The sequence below is a fragment of the Plecotus auritus genome (assembly GCF_963455305.1).
Source record: "Plecotus auritus genome assembly, chromosome: 2".
NCBI classification, from domain to species: Eukaryota; Metazoa; Chordata; class Mammalia; order Chiroptera; family Vespertilionidae; genus Plecotus; species Plecotus auritus.
In genome coordinates this window covers 101,386,530-101,406,735 of record NC_137771.1, presented here as the reverse complement: position 1 = coordinate 101,406,735, position 20,206 = coordinate 101,386,530, and the positions used below count along the sequence as shown (strand labels likewise).

Sequence of the window (20,206 nt, the reverse complement as noted above, 5' to 3'; positions counted from 1 at the left end):
TAGTACATTCTAATTAAAATGTGTGGAAATGCACCTCCTTTGCTACCTTGCTCTCATTAGCTATGAAGCAATAGTTTGTTTGTCATTGGTTTCAACACCAGAAAATTTTGGTTTTAAGACAAACTACCTGCTGAAATATCAAAAAGGAGTGAGCTGAATATGTGACAGAATACAAAATATTTATTCTCACTAAATAAAGATCAATTTATATAACAGAGCAATTAAGGGAGAATAGAATTAATAAATTAATATTTCAAAAGTATTTTAGAAATATAAAACAACAGCTAAACACTAAACTTTGTTGTAGTTATTTTTGTATATATGTGTGTATCTACTTCTATGTGTGTATGTCAATATACATGTAAAGTATGTATTGTCTCTCTCACTGTACATATACACAATGAACAATGTATATTAAAACGTTACTTCTATTTTTGGAAATATATGTTCTGATAAAGAGAATATATGTCTAATTTTAAATTAACACCTGGGTTTTCTTCAAAAATAATAGTTGGAAATGATTCAAAGTTAATATTTATTATAAACAAGTTAAAATACTTAAGAATAGACAAGCATAAGATCCATTACCACCTTATCATGAATGTACATAGTTCACCACTGAAAGTTAGGAGAATCTTAAATTATCTTCTTGGTATAAATGAACAATATCCTTATAACTTTTTAAAGAAAGGTATAGTATTTACATTTTTGACAGTTCAAAATCAGTGAATTTTTATAACTTTAGTTACAGTATATTTATTTTTATGACTGCATTAGAAAACAAACTAATATTTCACAGTAATTTTACTCACTACAAATGATGAAAATATTCAGAAAATATTTTAGAGAAAAATTCATCCCAATCTTAATAATGATGGAAGCATAGGTGACTTCTTTACAACCACTGAGTTAAAACCAGATTGCAGCATCTACCAGTATTCCAAATGTTTCTGATTCTAGTCCAGTGATCTTACTTTTATAACATACAAACAACATTGAAAAGAGGTAGGGTAATATTTACACTATTTATAACTCATGGACTATAACTTTTAAAATGTTGTTATTAAAATAGAGAACTAGATCAAAAGAAAAATGGCCAAGAGTTGCAACTAGTACATTCTAATTAAAATGTGTGGAATGTGTGAAGTTTCAACATGAAGTAAATAATTTGAGAAAAAATAATTTGTTTAATATCTATACAAAAAATAAGTCAATTATCCCATCACTTATAAATAACTAGGGGCCCAGTGCATGAATTTGTGCACCTTGAAGGGAACTGTGGGCCATGAGGCTGCGGTGGGCCAGGGGCAGATCTCGGTCCATCCTCCATGCTCCATTCAGGCCCCTCCCGCTGCGGTCCCCAGTACCCTGTCTGCTGGCAGCCCCACTTCCACTGCCGCTGCTGCCACTACCATGCTCTGATGGCACTGGCCCCACTCGCACCTGCTAATGATGCAGAGTGATTGGGGCCAGCGCCAGCAACAGGTGTGAGCGGGGCCAGCGCCATCAGTAGGTGTGAGTGGTGGCTGCTGCCCCAATTACCCCTTAGGAGCAGGGGGAGGTGGAGAAGCCCTCAGGGGCAATCAGAGCTGGCAGCTGCTGCTCACACCCGATGATGATGCCAAGTGATTGGGACTGGTGCTGGGAACTGGAAGCAGATGTGAGAGGCAGCTCTGGTGCCAGATGCGGGTGTGAGCGGGGCTGACACCAGCTGTGGGTGCAAGCGGTGGCTCTGGTGCCAGCAGTGGGTGCAAGCAGGGCCGTTGCTGGCAGTGGGTGCGAGAGGCAGCTGCCGGCCCCAATCACCCCTCAGGAGCAGGGGGAGGTGGAGAAGTCCTGAGGGGCAATCAGGGCTGGCAGCCACTGCTTACACCCGTTGATGGTGCCGAGATCAGGGCTGGCGCCAGGCTCTGGCAAAGGGTGCAAGCAGTAGCTCTGGTGCCAGCACCAGGTGCAAGCACTGTGCAGGTCTGTGGCACATGGGAGCAAAGAATTTTCAACAACCACCAGAGGCTCGCCCTGATGACAGTGACCAGTGCCCCGCCTTGTTCTGGTGCCCCTGCTCACCTGCTCCACCATCCCACCATGGCCAATGCCATCATGTCCCATGCTCTGCCATCTACTGCTGATGCCCGCCATGTTCCGTGCACGCCCCCTGGTGGTCAGTACACATCATAGCGACTGGTTGTTCGGTTGTTCTGCCGTTTGGTCTATTTGCATACTAGAGTTTTATATATATACTAGAGGCCTGGTGCATGAAAATTCATGCACTGGAAGGGGTGTCCCTCAGCCCGGCCTGCCCCCTCTCACAGTCTGGGAGCCCTCAGAGGTGGGAGGCGACCCGGCGATCAGGGGAAGGCGATGCCCCCATCACACCTCTGCTGCTGCTACTGCCGGCAGCGCAAGCCTCGGCTGGCCCTGGTTACCTGAGCCTTGGGCAGCCCTGGGAGGCTGGGCAGCCACCATCTGAGGCTTGTTTGTGCCTTGGACCAGACCTGGGTGGCTGGGCAGCCAACATCCAAGGCTTGCCTGTGTCTCAGGCCGGCCTTGGAGGCTGGCCAGCTGACATCTGAGGCTTGCCTGTGCCTCGGGCTGGCCCTGGGTGACTGTGGGGCTGAGGGGACTGGGGGACTCTAGAGGCAGATCCGCAGTGTGGCCGGGCTCACCTGGGGGCAGGCCTGGCCGTGCCGCATGTCTGCCACCCCAGCAGGGCTGAGGGGACTGGGCACCACCATCTTGTGACTGTGGGCGCCACCATCTTTGAGGTTGTGGCAGTCAATTAGCATATTCCTTCTTTATTAGATAGGCTAGATTAATCTCATCATCATTCTTCAATTCCTTTCCAGGCTTTTCCTTTTATTAATTGGTTTTTACTTAGGAAAGAAATTTAATTTTGTTACCAAAGCCAAAGCACTAAGAAAATTTTGTTTGAAAAATATTTTGTATTATCTTAGATCAAAATATTTTATATTTCTCTTTGAGATATTGGATTTTTATCTCTGGTGGGTTGCATACACTATTAGCTTGCAATTGAAGAGGGATAATAGAATATAAGATTACAATTAAAATCACAGGTTTGTTGTATGTATGTTAGCATTGCTATCATTGCTGTATTTAATAATATGAAATATAAACTACAACTTTTGAGAACAATGGGTAAAAGTTCTGTAAATCAATAAATCCAGATCTGGCAGTCCAAGGTAGTCCAACTGTTCATATCATAATACCCTGAATGGAAACATAGACACAAACAAACACAATAAACAAAGTCATAAAGTAAGAAAAACATAAACTTGATTTCTAAGGTACGTTTAAAATATTGATGGTGAATATTATTTAAAACTGTGATGTTGAAATCTGGGGCCATTCAATGCATTGTTGTCCCAGGAACAGGACAGGAATGCTCCACCAATAAAATAAGATAAGATAAAATAGAACTTTAACAAAGCTGAAAGAGAAAATATTAATCTATTACAATTTGCTAATTTTATTTATTTATTTATTTGTTGCTTAGAAATTTGTCTCAAAGCTTGGTATCTTATACCATCTGCTATGTAATAAAAGCTAGCAGGGGTCAGAGTTAATACAAAACAGAGTGTGAATATTAATTGTAATATGTATAAATTAGTCATTATGCTTATCATAAAGGGTTGTTTTCTCATAGATGAGAGTACATATATTGCATATATTTAATATTAAGTTGGAGTTTCCAACAGTTGGTGGAATTAATGTAAGTTTTTATGGTAGAATTAAATTTTATATAGTTCATGGGATTCTGAAATCACATCATGAATTTCAGGTGTCCTCACATAAATAAGTTAGTAAAGCACTAATTTTTAAATTAGAAAGAATTTTAATATATATTTCTATCTATATACATATATATCTATAATAATAAAAGTGTAATATGCAAATTAGACCAGACATCCTTCCGGATGTCCTTCTGGACGAAGCCAGGGCTGCAAGGAAAGCCCGGTCCAGGGTGCCTGCCGGCAGCCAGAGGAAAACCCAGGTCCTGGGCACCAGCCGGGGGAAGGAAGGCCTACTCTTGTGTGAATTTCATGCATCGTGCCTCTAGTGTGTGTGTGTGTGTGTGTGTGTGTATATATATATATATATATATATATATATATATATGCATAATCAATTTACTGAGATTTAAAATTTTCAATATGAAAACTAACTTTAGCTTTCACATTTCATATGACACTGGGAAAAACATCTGCTGCTGTCACTGAACATTCAATATATTTTTGTACAAAAATCTGAATCCACTTTAGTTCCTTGATTAGAGCCTTCTCTTGTTTGTGTTCTTTCAGGAGCCACTATCAGTGTGATTATTGACGTCAACGTACATGTTTCTGTCATCGTTTCTGCACTCATTGCCATTCTGTACACCCTGGTGGGCGGTCTCTATTCTGTGGCCTACACAGACGTTGTACAGCTCTTTTGTATTTTCATAGGACTGGTAAGTGGGGTCATTCACAGATATTCTTTCTCTCCCTCACCTTCTTTCCTCCCTCCCTCCCTCCCTCCCTTTCTACCTTCTTTCTTTTCTTTCCTACCTTCCTTCCTTTCTTCTTTTTCTTTTGTAAAAGCTTATGTGGAATTTTATACTACTCAGCAAAATCTAATAGAAATGTTATTTTTCATCTCGAGTAATACATAGTAAATCACATACCATTAAATGTTAAATCTCTTTATAATTTAATTTAATAAAAATTTCTAGTTGTTTTGTTAGATTTTGCCAGAGAAGTGTGCCCTCAGTTTACTTTTTAGAAAGGTCTAAATCTTCCTTTCCTTCAAGGCTGCATCTGCTGGAAGCTTATGTGTGATCTTCCTTTAAGTTTGAAGGCAACACACTTTCCTTAACCTGAAAACTTAAACCTTGATGCTAACCTGTATGAGTATCTTATCCTCCCCTTACATTAGTTTCAATTAATCTATAAGCTCCTCATAGGGCATAGAAATACTCCTCTTGGAAATACTGTGGGTTTCAATATTAATCATCACTATTTGTGGTCTAAAAACAAAGAAAAGGCTTAATTATTATGTAAGGCACTAAAAATATTTATTATGTATTGCATATACATCCTAGGTTAAATTAGGTGATATATTCGTACTTTATTAAATAAAAAGTACTGTATAATTATGAGATATGAACATTATTAATATTACATTAAAAGCACTTTTGTTTGTTCTGAACACATTTTAATCAATGTTCAGCCTTTGCAAACTAAAATCTTAAAATGTGACCACTGTGCCTTAGCCTGTGTGGTTCAGTAGTTAGAGTGTCAGCCCATGCACCAAAGGGTTGCTGGTTCAATTCCAGGTCCAGGACAGGTATCTGGGTTGCAGGTTCAGTCCCCAGCGCCAGTCTGGGAAAGTGCTGTAGGCAACCAATTGATGTGTCTCTCACATCTATGTTTCTCTCTCTCTCTCTCCATCACTCCTTTCCACTCTCTTTAAAAATAAATGGAAAAATAGCCTTGGGTGAGGATTAACAAAAATTTTAAAAAATGGTTATTGTAATTGTATCACACTAATAAAAGAGTAAGATGCTAATTGGCCATACCTTCATGACGCCCACCACCAAAACAGGAGTGAGTATGCAAATTAACCCAACAAAGAAGGTGGGTTAATTTGCATACGCAGGCATGGAAGGGCCAGGGGCGGGGTGGGACGCTTGTGTTATCGCCATGGTGACGACGCAGGCATGCCACACCACCCCAGCCACTCTGGGCCTCTGGGCAGTGTGGGAAGGCGGAAAAGAGGCTCCGGGCCTGAGCAAAAAGGCAGCTCTGGCCAGAGCAAAGGCGGTGCCAGCAGCCAGGGGAAGGAAGGCCCATTCTCTCTTTTTTTTAAAAATAAATTTTATTGATTTTTTACAGAAAGGAAGGGAGAGGAATAGAGAGTTAGAAACATCGATGAGAGAGAAACATCGATCAGTTGCCTCCTGCACACCCCCTACTGGGGATATACCTGCAACCAAGGTACATGCCCTTGACCGGGATCAAACCTGGGACCCTTGAGTCCACAGGCTGACACTGAGCCAAATCGGTTAGGGCAGGAAGGCCCATTCTTGCACGAAGCTTTGTGCATGGGGCCTCTAGTATTTAATAATATCCACCACCTAAGACATACTGAATATTAAGTAAATGGAATATGCACTCTGTGCTGGCAGCTGTGATGATTCATGCATGTACATGACCTCAAGTGTGTATCCCATAAGAGCAACACCATTTTAGTTAAATCCAGAAATATTTAACTAGCTCAAAGACTTCTACATTTTTATTTTTAAATATCCAAAAGCAAGTGACAGTGCTGAAATTCTGAGTTTTCTTAGCATCATATTAAACTTCAAGAAATAAAGCTCTGTTATGAATGTTGGAGGTGAGGTTAGTTTGGCAGGTGATAGCTCTCATAAAAGATGCAGTTGGTATTCTAATGAACACAGCTCCAGGGATGAATCTATTCATTCATGATGTATTGCTTTGTATGAGACCAGACCTTAAAATACCTAAGTTCACAGATCAAATGTGCTAGTAAAACCATGGCAGGGCAAATATATGTAAGGATGTGTTTTAGAGTGTTTTTCTGCTATAAAATGTATCTAATTTATAAGAAATCAAGTTCTGTTTGTTACTACTTCAGTCATAATTAAATTGGTGGAATAAAAGGCTAAATACAGTTTCTTCTCTAAGCTGCAAAGTGCTATATGTACATATATAATTAATCAACTTACAGCATAAACCATATCTTCTTCTCAGATTCTTTAATTCTGTTGATTTTATCATCATCCTACAACTGTGAACCTGAGGTTCATATGTTAGTTATTTTTCCCTCTGACCTCTTTTTTCTTATTGTAATTGAAGACTGTTGAATCTTTCTTCATAATTATTTTTTGTAAAAATATCTTTCATTTCCAATATCATTACTCAGCTTCAGGGCTTTATATGGGTTATATCAGTGCTACGTTATTACTCTTCCTGACTCCTCCCTTTTTCTAAACTCACTGTTCATGTCTATTATAAAAAAATGAAGAAGACATTCTACTAAAATATTTTTTAAATCCAGAAAAAATTCCTCTAGCTTCTAGTTGAAACAAAACAAAATAAAAATCTCTTAGCTTGCAAATCAAGGTTCTCTCCACATATCTATCTCTATGTATCCCATTTCCCTAAGCCACCACCAGGCAAGCAAAGCTCCTAACCCAACAGTGTGTACATGCGCGTGCACACACACACACACACACACACACACACACACACACACACACTATATTCTGCTGTTTACCTTGTTCCACATAGACCACCTGTCCCTTTACTTGCTTCTTCTTCTACAAATTAGGTACTAGAATCATGCATGAAGGTTTGTTTCATCCACCAATTTCTCAATCAGGTGTTTCCTTGTCACTTTAATGAATGGTTATCATTTTTCTAATATATCTATATCTATATCTATATCTATCTATCTATCTATCTATCTATCTATCTATCTATCATCTATCTATCTAATATTACATTATATTATACTAAAGACCCAGTGCACAAAATCACAAAATTCATGCGGGGGGGGGGGGCAGGGAGAGGGGGGTCCCTCAGCCTGGCCTGCACCCTGTCCAATCTGGGACCCCTCGAAGGATGTCTGACTGCCTCTCGCAATCCAGGACCGCTGGCTCCTAACCACTCGCCTTCCTGCCTGCCTGATCACCCCTAACCCCTCTGCCTGCCTGCCTGATCGCCCCTAACCCCTCTGCCTGCCTGCCTGATTGCCCATAACTACTCCCCTACTGGCCTGATTGACCCTAACTGCTCCCCTGCTGGCCTGATCGCCCCTAATCACCTCTGCCTTGCTCCGCACCCAGGACCCAGGATTCCCTCCTCTGGCTGGTCACAGGCACCCAGGACCTGGGATTCCCTCCCTCTGGACGGCTGCAAGCACCCAGGACCCAGGCCAGCTTCGCCCAGGGTGCAGCCGCAGGTGCCCAGGACCACAGGGCAGGCAGCTTGTCCCTCTCCTGGGTGGCAGTTGCAGGTGCTGGTGCCCAGGACCAGGGGGCAGGTGACTTGTCCCCTCTCCCGGACCACAGGCACAGCCACTGGTGCCTGGGACTGTGAGGCGCATGGCTTGTCCCTTTCCCGGGCCAAAGCCCCAGCCACTGGTGCCTGGGACCACGGGGCGTGCAACTTGTCCCTCTCCTGGGCCAGGCTGGGCCACAGGCACAGGTGCAGCCACTGGCACCCAGGACCGCAGGGTGGGTGGCTTGTCCCTCCCCATGACACAGCCTGGCTGGTCCCCATTTCTTTCTTGTGATCTCATTTGTGCCTGGCTGGTCCCCATTCCTCTCTCCCCAGTGTTGAGTGTCTGAGTTGTTATGGCATGACGGCATGACAACCCATTTGCATATTAGCTCTTTATTATATAGGATTATATTATACTAGAGGCCCAGTGCATGAAATTTGTGAATTGGGGGGTGAGGGTCCCTTAGCCCAGCCTGCACCCTCTCGTAATCCAGGACCCCTCAGGGGATGTCTGACTGCCGGTTTAAACTGGCAGTCAGACATCCCTCTAGCAATCCGGGACCGCTGTCCATAACCGCTCACCTTCATGCCTTCCTGAATGCCCCTAACTACTTTGCCTGCCTTCCTGATTGCCCCTAACCATTCACCTGCCTGCCTGATCACCCCTAACCACTCGCCTGCCTGCCTGCCTGCCTGATTGCCCTAACCACCTCTGCCTTGGCTTCATCAAGAAGGACATCCAGAATAATGTCTGGAAGGTCATTTGGCTGTCCAGTCTAATTAGCATATCATGCTTTTATTATTATAGATTATATTATATTATAACATATTATATTATATTATATTATATTATATTATATTATATTATGCTAGAGGCCCGGTGCTCGAAATTCATGCATGGGAGAGGGGGGTGTCCCTCAGCCCAGCCTGCACCCTCTCCAATCTGGGACCCCTTGAGCAATGTCTGACCTCTTGTTTAGGACTGATCCCACTGGGATCAGGCCTAAATGGACAGTTGGACATCCCTCTCACAATCCAGGACTTCTGGCACCCAACCGCTTGCCTGCCTCTGCCTGATTGCTCCTAACCGCTTCTGTCTGCCAGCCTGATCAATGCCTAACTGCTCCCTGGCCGGCCCGATTGCCCCTAACTGGCCTCCCCTGCCAGCTTGGTTACCCCTAACTGCCCTCTCCTGCCAGTGTGGTTGCCCCAACTGCCCTCCCCTGCTGGCCTGGTCACCCCTAACTGCCCTCCCCTGCAGGCCTGCCCCCCCAACTGCCCTCCCCTGCAGGCCTGGTCCCCCCCAACTGCCCTCCCCTGCTGGCCTGGTCTCCCCCAGCTGCTCTCCTCTGCAGGCCTGGTTCCCCCCAACTGCTTTCCCCTGCTGGCCTGGTCCCCCCAAATGCCCTCCCCTGCAGGCTTGGGTCCCTCCCCAACTGCCCTCCCCTGCAGGCCTGGTCCCTCCAACTGCCCTCCCCTGTAGGCCTAGGTCCCCCCTAACTGTCCTCCCCTGCAGGCCTGGTCCCCCCCAATTTCCCTCCCCTGCAGGCCTGGTCCCCCCCAACTGCCCTCCGCTGCAGGCCTGCCCCCCCAACTGTCCTCCCCTGCAGTCCTGGTCCTCCCCAAAGCCCTACCCTGCTGACCTGGTCCCCCCCAACTGCCCTCCCCTGTAGGCCTGGGTCCCTTCCACCTGCCCTCCCTTGCTGGCCTGGTCTCCCCCAACTGCCCTCCTCTGCTGGCCTGGTCACCCCTAACTGCCCTCCCCTGCCGGCCTTCTTATGGCAGCCATCTTTGACCACATGGAGGTGGCCATCTTGTGTCTTGGAGTGAAGGTCAATTTGCATATTACTCTTTTATTAGATAGGATTATATTCTCAAGTTTAATGTTCTCTCTTCAAAGTTTCTAGCAACTTCTTCTCTACTTAACATTATTGGTACAATTAAACACAGAAGTAGACAATATGTTACTTTAACTTCTCTAAATCAGTATTCATGATGTTCCCCAGAGAACATGATTCCAGTTTCTTCTCTGTCTGAACAAGAGAAACTACTCAGCTATGTGGTCTATGAGAAAAAAACAAGAACTAAGTGGCTAAGTCTTGCACATATTAAACAGTTAAAAATATTTTCCTAACAATCTAATGTCACTGGTTACAGTGGATCAGCGTCCCTTTCGCACTGTCACATCCTGCAGTTACCGACATTGGGTTTACGTCTACACATGCCAAATACCAGGCTCCTTGGCTGGGCACCATTGAATCATTTGAAGTCTACACTTGGCTTGACAGTTTTCTGTTGTTGGTAAGTGGTGTCTTAACTGATAAACGCAACCTAATTTTTTTTTCCTAAAATCAAATGCATTTTTAAGATTTGAATGTTTCTATGTAAATTTCACCTACTGGCTCATGACCATTTCTGAATCTACTACTTTCTATGGAAGGATGGAGCTGACTGGTGTCAAAATGGAGAGCAAGTGAGAGCCTAAAGGATAACGGCCATGGGATTGTGTGTACACATTTCTGTTGTGCTGTAAATGAAGGAACCCCATGCCATACTCCCAGATACCTCCTCAATCTGAGGGCCAAGCCAGCTAAAAGTTTTCACTTGTATTTTGAATTAGGCCTTAAAAGTCAAATTCTTCTGAAATAATTAACTCATTTAGTCTCTACATAGTAAGTAAACTAGTGGTGCTACAGCCTTATGTGTCTGAGACAAACTAGGAGAGGCATCCTCAGGGAAGAAGGTCTGGGCAGTTCGAGGTGACCTGGGACTGACAGAAACTTGGGGCAGAGGTGCTGTCAGTGAGAAGTGAGTACAAAAGAAATAAAGGCAGATCACAGATTAAGAGAAGAGGGAAAAACAAAGGGACCTACCTGCCAGATTTTGTGACTTTGCTAATTAGGAGGATTTTGTGTAAAATAAAATAATTTTTATATCAAAATTAAGGGGAAATTGTTTATTTTTTTCTCTTTAGGTGGTTCACAATTTATTGTGATTGCACTTTGTCTTTGTGGCACTTGTTAACTTTTAGCACTGAAATTAGATGTATCTGTCTCAGTAAAGAATATCCTGGTAAGAAGGCAGGAGAACAAGAACAAAAAATGTTTCTTATGGAGGTGAGGGGTTTTCTTTTCCAAGGATTGTTACAAAATGTATTAGCTAAAGTTATTCTTAAATATTTTTAATTTAATGGAGAAAGTATCAAACATTATATGTGTATGTAACTGTACCTGCACGGTGGGTATGTTATGGTATATGGAAGAGATGAGGAGACTCAGAAATGATAGGCAATTTGTTAATAATAAATAGGGGGGATATGGACTCATATGTAATACCTTAATCAATTAAAAAATTGAAAAAAATAAGAAATAATAATAATACCATTGTCTGAGCAAGACATTGAAATAGAGATGAAGCAAAACCCCAAGGTCCTTTCTTCTATACCAATTAGTCCTCAGGTTTGCTAATCTTCAAGATAAAGCATTATATCCAATGACTGCTAAAGTTTTTCCAGCTCAAAAAGTCATATGGTTAAGTCATATTCATTCTTTAAGTTGTAAAATAAGTTGAAATGAATGAATGACTAAACTGTAAGAAGTGAGCCTTGAAATGTCTCACCAATGGTCTCTGATCTTCCACTTTTCACATAAATGGCTGTCAGATCCTGGTCATGATTCTCTCATGGTCTCTCTCAATCCCATTCTTAACTGCCCACTGTCCCTGGACTAGCATAAGGTAAGGCTGACAGCTTTTCTCACCTGGCCTATTGTGATAGCCCATCAGTGGTCTCCCTGAAGTCAGCCCTCACACCTCTCACTCATCCAAACCCATTTTCCACCTGGCCATCAGAGCTCCTGTTTGTCAGTGGAGGTCAGATTTTACCCTACTTGTGACCTAAATATCAAGAGAGATTGGTATGTGAGTTATTATATATCAACTTATAGAATCAGTGATATTATTGAACAATATTCATTTACATGAAAGAGGTTAATAATATGTTGATTTACAGGTTGCGAAACAAAAGAAAAGTTTGGAAAGAATATAGACTTGAGACATGGGATAATGAATTTTAAATTTTTTTACCTTTTTATCTTTTACTTTTAAACATGTATGGATTTTATGACAAAGAAATTGTTCTGGAATCAGTATGTGCCAGGAACTCTAAATTGGCACAGATGTGACAATGACTAACTAGATGGGTTTTCCTGAATTAAGAGCTGGGTGAGAGAAACAGGCAATTATAGAATAATCAACTTCAATATGTTGTGATATGGGAAACCCATTCATCAATTCATTCATTCATATGATATATATTTATTAAATACCAACTCTATGCCAGTCAGAGGAATGTGACAGCAATGAATGGGAAGGTATTTTCCCAGCCTCCCCTCTAGCCATTCCCACATACCCTGACTTCCAGTTCCACAAAACAAATAATGTTCTCATAGCTGCTTCATCATTTTTTTTTTCTTTCTTTCTTTTTCTATTGGATTCTCTGCCAGGTACTCTCTTCTCTCTCCATCTCCATCTAGTGACACTCTCCCAGTACCTAAGGACGTATTCAGATATTATTTCTGTAGCTTTCCCTAAGTACCAGGCAGTTGTCCTTCATTGTGCCTTTCTACTCCTTAGTTACCCCCAAGTAAGTAATTGCTTCTCACTTCTGTTCCCATACATACCTCTGATAGCAGGCAATGCATTATATAATAGTTCAATGTCACCAAGCTTTTTTCACAGTATTTCCTCAATATGAATTTTAAATACACTCTCAAGGTAGGTAAATGTACTTATTTACATACACTTTACTGGTACATTGTATAAACACTTTAATAATAGCCATATGAGATTTGGGCATGAGGTAAAATGAGTACAAATAGAAGTTTTGATAATTTGGATGCCAAATGCATTGGCTCTGCACCCTCCGCTTTGGAGAACCCTGCACTGAGCTGACTCTCCTGGTGAACAGCGACCCAGAGCAGAGCCACCCCTGCTCATCTTTGTGCTCTGACAACCATTACCCTGCCGGGCACATTCCGGGGTTCAGAAATATTCATTGGGCTGTATTGATTCAGATTTTAAAACTCCATGTTTTCAGAATCTTAATTTTTTGAGACAATTTTGTGGTTAGGACCTCCAGATAAGAACAAAGAGACTTCTAGGACATTGTAATGCAGCTTAGAGGAGGTAGATTTAGGAAAAGATTGTCTTGTGTAATTACAAAGGAAAAGAACTGGAAGAAATTCTGCAAAATTGTAAATATAATAACAAAATAATAACCATTGAGGTGTGTGGCATGTAAGACCATTCTTTATACTTTAGTGATACATACAATTATTCTGAAAGTAATTGCATAAATGTAATCTCATGCTAAAAGTATCTAATACATGCTATTTGCCTCCAATAAAATTCCGAGTCCCTTTGGTTCCCATGCAGATGTTGGGTGGAATCCCATGGCAGGCCTACTTCCAGAGAGTCCTCTCTTCATCCTCAGCCACCTACGCTCAGGTGCTATCCTTCCTGGCAGCTTTTGGATGCCTGGTGATGGCTATACCATCTATACTCATCGGGGCCATTGGAGCATCAACAGGTACCTCTCTTGCAGCTTCACATTGACCCACTCAGGCTCCAGCAAAGTTACCAGTTACCACAGTCCACAGCTACTCTCCCTCTCCCACTTTCCTCTTTACCCCCATATAGTCCATGATTATAGTGTTCAACAAATTGTATTATACATTCGTAGTCTCCAAACATTTTTCAACTTCTCATCCCACCAATAAAATATTTATAATCATCCCCTCCCCAGGCATTGTTATATTTATCAACTGTGTATATGTAATCCTGTCAGCAGTTCTACTCAATCAAGGTTCAATTCACATCATGTGCGGAGAAGGAGAGGGACTCTTTAAAAAAAAAATACAAATTTCTGTCTGACCCCACAGGGATTTTAATTTAATAATCTAAGATAGAGCCAGTGACCAGGGTTTTTAAAGTTCCCTTGATGAGTAAAGTACAGCCAGAAGTTTGCCTGCCATTACCATGACCACTTTAAACCTGAAAGTGCGGCTTTACCTTTTAATTGATTGTTAATTAAGTTTTCCTTCTTAGAGAAATCAGTCAATAAGAGTGTAGATAAAGATAAACTAAGGCACTAAGTCTCTTAGAGAATAACTTATTCAAATTGGTAAAAAGAGCATTATAAAATGTTTGCCTCCCAGTTAAACTCTATCTCAAACATTTTTTAAATCTCACCCTTAATTTTACTGAACTTATTGATTATTCCTGAATTGTATGTTCCCATGTTATACAGATTTTGAGTATTTTACACAAATATGTCATATTAGCCCTGTAGGTTCAGCTAATTAAAATAGACTCCAGAAGTTGACCTTTTATTTTGTTGTGCTTGTAAATATTATCCAGGATGAGACCCACAGTTTGTAGAGCTATTTATTAGATGACAAATGTTAAGAGAGCAGTTATGGTTCATATCGCATGCTCTTTATTCCAGTTGTACAACCATGACATAAGCAAACACTTAAAACAATGTCTGATAATGGTGACTGAGTGCCTTTGAATAAAATATAGCATTTATGTCACAATCAGAAGACAGATCTGGAAATTAGTGTATGCATGTGTGTTGCAGGACAATCCACTGAAAAAATATAAAGCTTATTTTTTTATAGATTAAGTACACATTTTGATGGCTGTTATTTCTGGTTTCATGACATATCAATTAATGCTATAAAATTGGCTTCATCAAATCATGGCTTTAACAACTGTAATGGAAAATGGGGGGAAGAAAAAATGGCAAGATCCAAGGGAAAAGACTCCCATTTGATTCTGTAATCATGACATTACAGAAGTTAAACAAATAAAAAAGAGCTATCTTAATGTACCTGTATTCTTTAGCATATGCTAGTATAGAAGTACCCCACTATTCATGGAGGATACATTCCAAGGCATGCAATGAATGCCTGAAATTGCAGCTAGTACCAAATCTCATATAGTAAGTCCTCACTTAACATCATCGATAGGTACTGTGACTTTAAGCAAAATGATGTATAATGAAATCAACTTTACCATAGGCTAATTGGTAACAAGAGTTAGGTTCCTATAAGATCCCATCAATAATATAATAAAACTAGAGGCCCAGTGCACAAAATTCATGCACTCAGGCGGTGTCCCTCAGCCTGGCCTGCACCCTCTCGCAGTCCGGGAGCCCTCAGGGGATGTCTGACTGATGGGGAGCAGGTTTAAGACAGCAGTGGGACATTCTAAGCACTGCCATGGAGTTTGGAAAGGTTCTAGCCACTGGTGCTGTGCTCGCCAGCAGTGAACCCAGCTTCTGGCTGAGCAGTGCTCCCCCTTTGGAAGCGCACTGACCACCAGAGGGCAGCGCCTCCATTGAGTGCGATCGGGCCGAAACTGGCTCTCTGCCATCCCCTGAGGGGTTGTGGATTGTGAGAGGATGCAGGCCAGGCCTAGGGACCCCACTGGTGCATGATCAGGGCCGGGGAGGGACGTGGGAGGTTGGCCAGCTGGGGAGGTACCGTGGGAGGGCTCCAGGGCGTGTCTGACCCATCTCACTCAGTCCCAATCAGCTGGACCTCAGCAGCAAGCTAACTTACCAGTTGGAGTGTCTGCCCCCTGGTGGTCAGTGCATGTCATTGCAAGTGGTTTAGCAGCCTTGGTATAGCATTAGCATATTACGCTTTGTTTGGTTGAATGAATGACCACCACTTAGCATATTAGGCTTTTATTATATAGGATGACACTGAATGAAATGACATTATTCAAAGACCCACTGTATATACTATGTTTTATTTTATACATACACTAGAGGCTGATGCACAAAATTTGTGCAAGGGGCTCAGCCCTCGCAGCCCCAGCTTCTTCCAGAAGGTTGTCCGGAAGGACATCTGGTCTAATTAGCATATTATGCTTTTATTATTATAGGTATCTTTGATTAACTTTAACATACATTAGGCACAGTAATAGATTAACAACAATAACTAAAAATAAAATAGAAGAATTATAACAGTATGCTGTAATAAAAGTGATGTGAATGTGGTTTTTATTTCTCTCAAAATACCTTATTGTGTGGTACTCATCCTTCTTTTTCTTGTGATGAGGTGAGATGATGCAATGCCTACATAATGAGATGCAGTGAGGTGACTAGTATAGGCACAGTGACACTGCATAAGGGTTACTTAAGCATAAGCACTATCATACCAGACAGCTACTGATACCACAGTGATGGATGGGTGGGAGCATGTATAGCTTGGATGCATCTCTGGCCAGATTGGGTGGGACCATGTAAGACTGAATCACACACTAAAATGTGGTGCAATTTAAAACGTATAAATTGTTTATTTCTTGAATTTTCTAATTTCAGATCGAGGTTGATAGTGAGTAACTGAAGGCAGTGAAAGCAAATCCACAAATGGGGAACTACTATATAACTAAATATTAAAGGAGCTATCTATTAAGAAATACTTACATTTCAAATCCTTTTACCACAGAGTCCAAAAACCTTCTGAAAATTTCAGCCTGGTATCTGCACTATTTTTAAAATATGTTTTTATTGGTTTTAGAGAGAGAGGAAGGGAAAGGGAGAGAAACATCTATGAGAAAGAAAAATCAATCAGCTGCCTCCTGCACACCCCCTACTGGAAACCCAGCCTGCAAACCAGGCACATGCCCTGATAAGGAATCCAACTAGTGACTTCTTCCTGCAGGGAATGATGCTCAACCAACTGAGCCAAACAGGCCAGGCATATCTGCACTTTTTAATAAATAAAAAGGGAATTTCCTTTATCTAGCATACTTCCTATTTCTAGTAACTGAAAGCTGATGGAAAGAGGAATTTAATTGGGAAGAAGTAATGCTGAGGAAGCTCCAAACCCAAGTTTATATACAGAACGAGGATGAGTGAGAATAGCCCCAGTATTGTCTTCATCCATTTATGCATTTATAACTGAAGACTAAGGAATGAAACATTGGTCTGCTCAAATGATTGAAGAAATCATCTATGTTTCAGTTTAATACTTTTTATATAATTCTGTACAATGGAATGCCACAATTTCAGAAGATATAGGTATGTATGTAGGTAGGTAGGTAGATAGATAGGTGATAGATTGGTAGATGATAGAGAGATAGATGATAGATAGATAGATGATAGGTAGATCTATCACAACCATATTCTGTGCTGGTCTTTTGAATAAGACTAAATATAACCAAAACCCATTAGAAGCCAGGGCCTATAAGATAATTTCACTTGACCAGTACATGGATGTCCCACCTAATTAGACTAACATACCTAGTTAGAGTAATTAGACTTCCCACCTAATTAAGCTAATTCATATGTTCTGAATTTGTCTTAAAAACTATCTAGTAAATAACACGACCCCAGATTGACAAAGAACATATGACTTTTGGTTATCCTTATGCTTTTTTTTCTATTCAATAGACTGGAACCAGACTGCATATGGGATGCCAGATCCCAAAAGCAATGAAGAAGCAGACATGATTTTACCTATTGTTCTGCAGTATCTCTGCCCTGTGTACATTTCTTTCTTCGGTCTTGGTGCAGTTTCTGCTGCTGTTATGTCATCAGCAGATTCTTCTATCTTGTCAGCAAGTTCAATGTTTGCTCGAAACATCTACCAGCTCTCATTCAGACAAAATGTAAGAAGGATGTTTTAAATGTTACATTCTTGTTTTGTAGTTGTTTTTGTTAGTATATTTATTATGTATGTAATATTACATACTTATTAATATTATATATTAAAATTTGACCCTACTTTTTTTTATTAAGCACATAAGGTTAAATAATGATGAATTTCACTTATGCTATATATGGATATTTTAATGCATGTTATCATTCATCTTAATACGGAAGGAAACAAAGCAATATAACTATTTCCCAAGATGTTCAGTTACATTGTTACAATTTAAACCCTTCTGTCTAGTGAAAGAGTAATGAAACCTAAAATATCTTAGAATAACTTTGAGTTTAATTAAACATGTTAAGAAACTTGAGAACCCTAGTAGAAGTAGAACATGATAAATTATTTCCTGGGGATTTGTGTTAACATCTGTCCTACTCTTCACTTGACTCTCAAGTCCACTTTTGTCCAAAACTAGTCTCCCAATTTGGTTTCTTTGCTGCATCTCTTGACTGTAGAACACCATGCTACTGTGGGCTACTGAGGGCCCCGCAGCCCTTCTCCACCTTCTTCCTTGACTAAGGCTTTGTCTTTCTCTAGATTTTCTAGGTCACTGTTAACAAAATGTTCCCACTTGTTTTTGAAGGTGGTAGCCTTAAAGATGGTAGGGTTCCTATGGAGAGAAGAAGCAAGGATAAACCGTGCCTCCTCACTGCCACATAATAACTATTCCATAATATGTAAAACGAGCAAAGCCCCAAACCCCCACCTTTGTGCTCTTCTTCTATGACAGCAGGTTAGCTCAGCTCACCACTGCCCCTGCACAGTCTGGGAAAGGTGTGGGTGGTCTGTTCCTGCATGCTGTGCTCAGCAACCTTCCCTAAGGCCCACCAGGGAGGCCAGCTAGATTGCTTGCTTCATAGGATGTGGTTTAGGTTGGTTTTTCCCATAGGTTGAGCCAATTGAAAGCAGGAAATTCTTTTGACCAGCTGTGGTAATTTCTTGCAGGCATCAGACAGGGAAATCGTGTGGGTCATGCGAATCACAGTGTTTGTGTTTGGAGCTTCTGCAACAGCTATGGCACTGCTCACAAAGACCGTTTACGGTCTCTGGTACCTCAGCTCAGACCTCGTTTACATCATCATCTTCCCACAGCTCCTCTGTGTGCTCTTCGTCAAGGGAACCAACACGTATGGAGCCGCTGCAGGTTATGTTTCTGGCCTCTTCCTGAGAATAACTGGCGGGGAGCCGTATCTGTACCTGCAGCCCTTGTTCTTTTACCCCGGCTATTACTCTGATAAGAATGGCATATACAATCAGAGGTTCCCCTTTAAAACTCTGGCCATGGTGACCTCATTCTTAACCAACATCGGTATTTCTTATATAGCCAAATACCTATTTGAAAGTGGAACCTTGCCACCAAAATTAGATGTATTCGATGCTGTTGTTGCAAGGCACAGTGAAGAAAACATGGATAAGACCATTCTGGTCAAAAATGAAAATATTAAATTAGATGAACTTACACCTGTGAAGCCCCGACAGAGCATAACTCGCAGCTCAACTTTCACCAATAAGGAGGCCTTCCTTCACATGGATTCCAGTCCTGAAGGGTCTGGGGCTGAGGATAATTTACAATAGCCCATCTAAACAAAACACTGCTTTCTCTGACTTATGTAGCAGTCTAATGCTGGAGGGATGGTGTGCAGCATGTAAATATATATTTAAAAATAACATCCAGGAAGACAAAAATCCATATAAAAATGCAACTGTACAAGTACAGGCCACGCTAGAAGAAGTACCTATGAAAGCATCAGCTTTGTTTCTCATTGCTGTTTCTCAGTCCCACTCGGTTTTGTCTTTGGATAGTTTTCCTAAATATTCAGTAATAAGTAAAGCCCCACTCAAAGAACAGAGGGCCAAATGGGGTATCTTTATTATGAAAAAATGAAATAGAGATGAAGGAACCAAGGCAATTAGGTCATTTGATCCAGACCTTGTCTGCTAACACACTGGTGAATGTAGTTTAATCATTTCTGGAAGCTATGAGCATGACGCACTGTTACACCAATGAATGATGCAATGAATGAGCCAGCTGATTTTCTTAAAGGATGATGTATCCCTTAACTTGTGTTCTTAACTATAGCACATGTTGAATATGCAATATGTTTTTCTTTTAATAGCGGCATATATTACTCTGAGCATAGGCAAAGCAAACACAAAATACATTTTATGGTGATTTTTTTATGTGTAGGGTGATAGGAAAATAGAATCCATCTGTGTGGAGGAGCACTGGCTTCTTTGAGTGTGTCCCCAGCCACTGTATGCACTGAGGAGAGTACCTGGGGCAAGGAAGACATGGCTAGTGGGCAACCTTAAAGCCATAAATATAAATGTCATTAAGAAGAAGTAACAGGAAAAACAGTGGATTCTTATCTTCATCTTAAGTTTATAAAGTTCTGATTCATGATTAAAGAAGTAATGTCTTGGCTTGGAAGTAAACTTGAGCCATATGTAAGG

General features: G+C 41.3%; 1 protein-coding gene across 1 annotated transcript in view; it reads left to right on the top strand.

Moving 5' to 3' along the window:
- Window positions 1-19,468, top strand: part of SLC5A7 (solute carrier family 5 member 7) — a 33,802-nt gene extending 14,334 nt beyond the window's left edge. The window contains exons 5-9 of the mRNA XM_080654233.1: window positions 4,320-4,468; window positions 10,182-10,325; window positions 13,458-13,611; window positions 17,491-17,708; window positions 18,698-19,468. Of these exons, the coding sequence (XP_080510359.1) occupies window positions 4,320-4,468; window positions 10,182-10,325; window positions 13,458-13,611; window positions 17,491-17,708; window positions 18,698-19,327 (1,295 nt within the window). The 3' untranslated portion in view covers window positions 19,328-19,468. The remainder of the gene's footprint in view (window positions 1-4,319; window positions 4,469-10,181; window positions 10,326-13,457; window positions 13,612-17,490; window positions 17,709-18,697) is intronic.
- The last annotated feature ends 738 nt before the right edge of the window (window positions 19,469-20,206 follow it).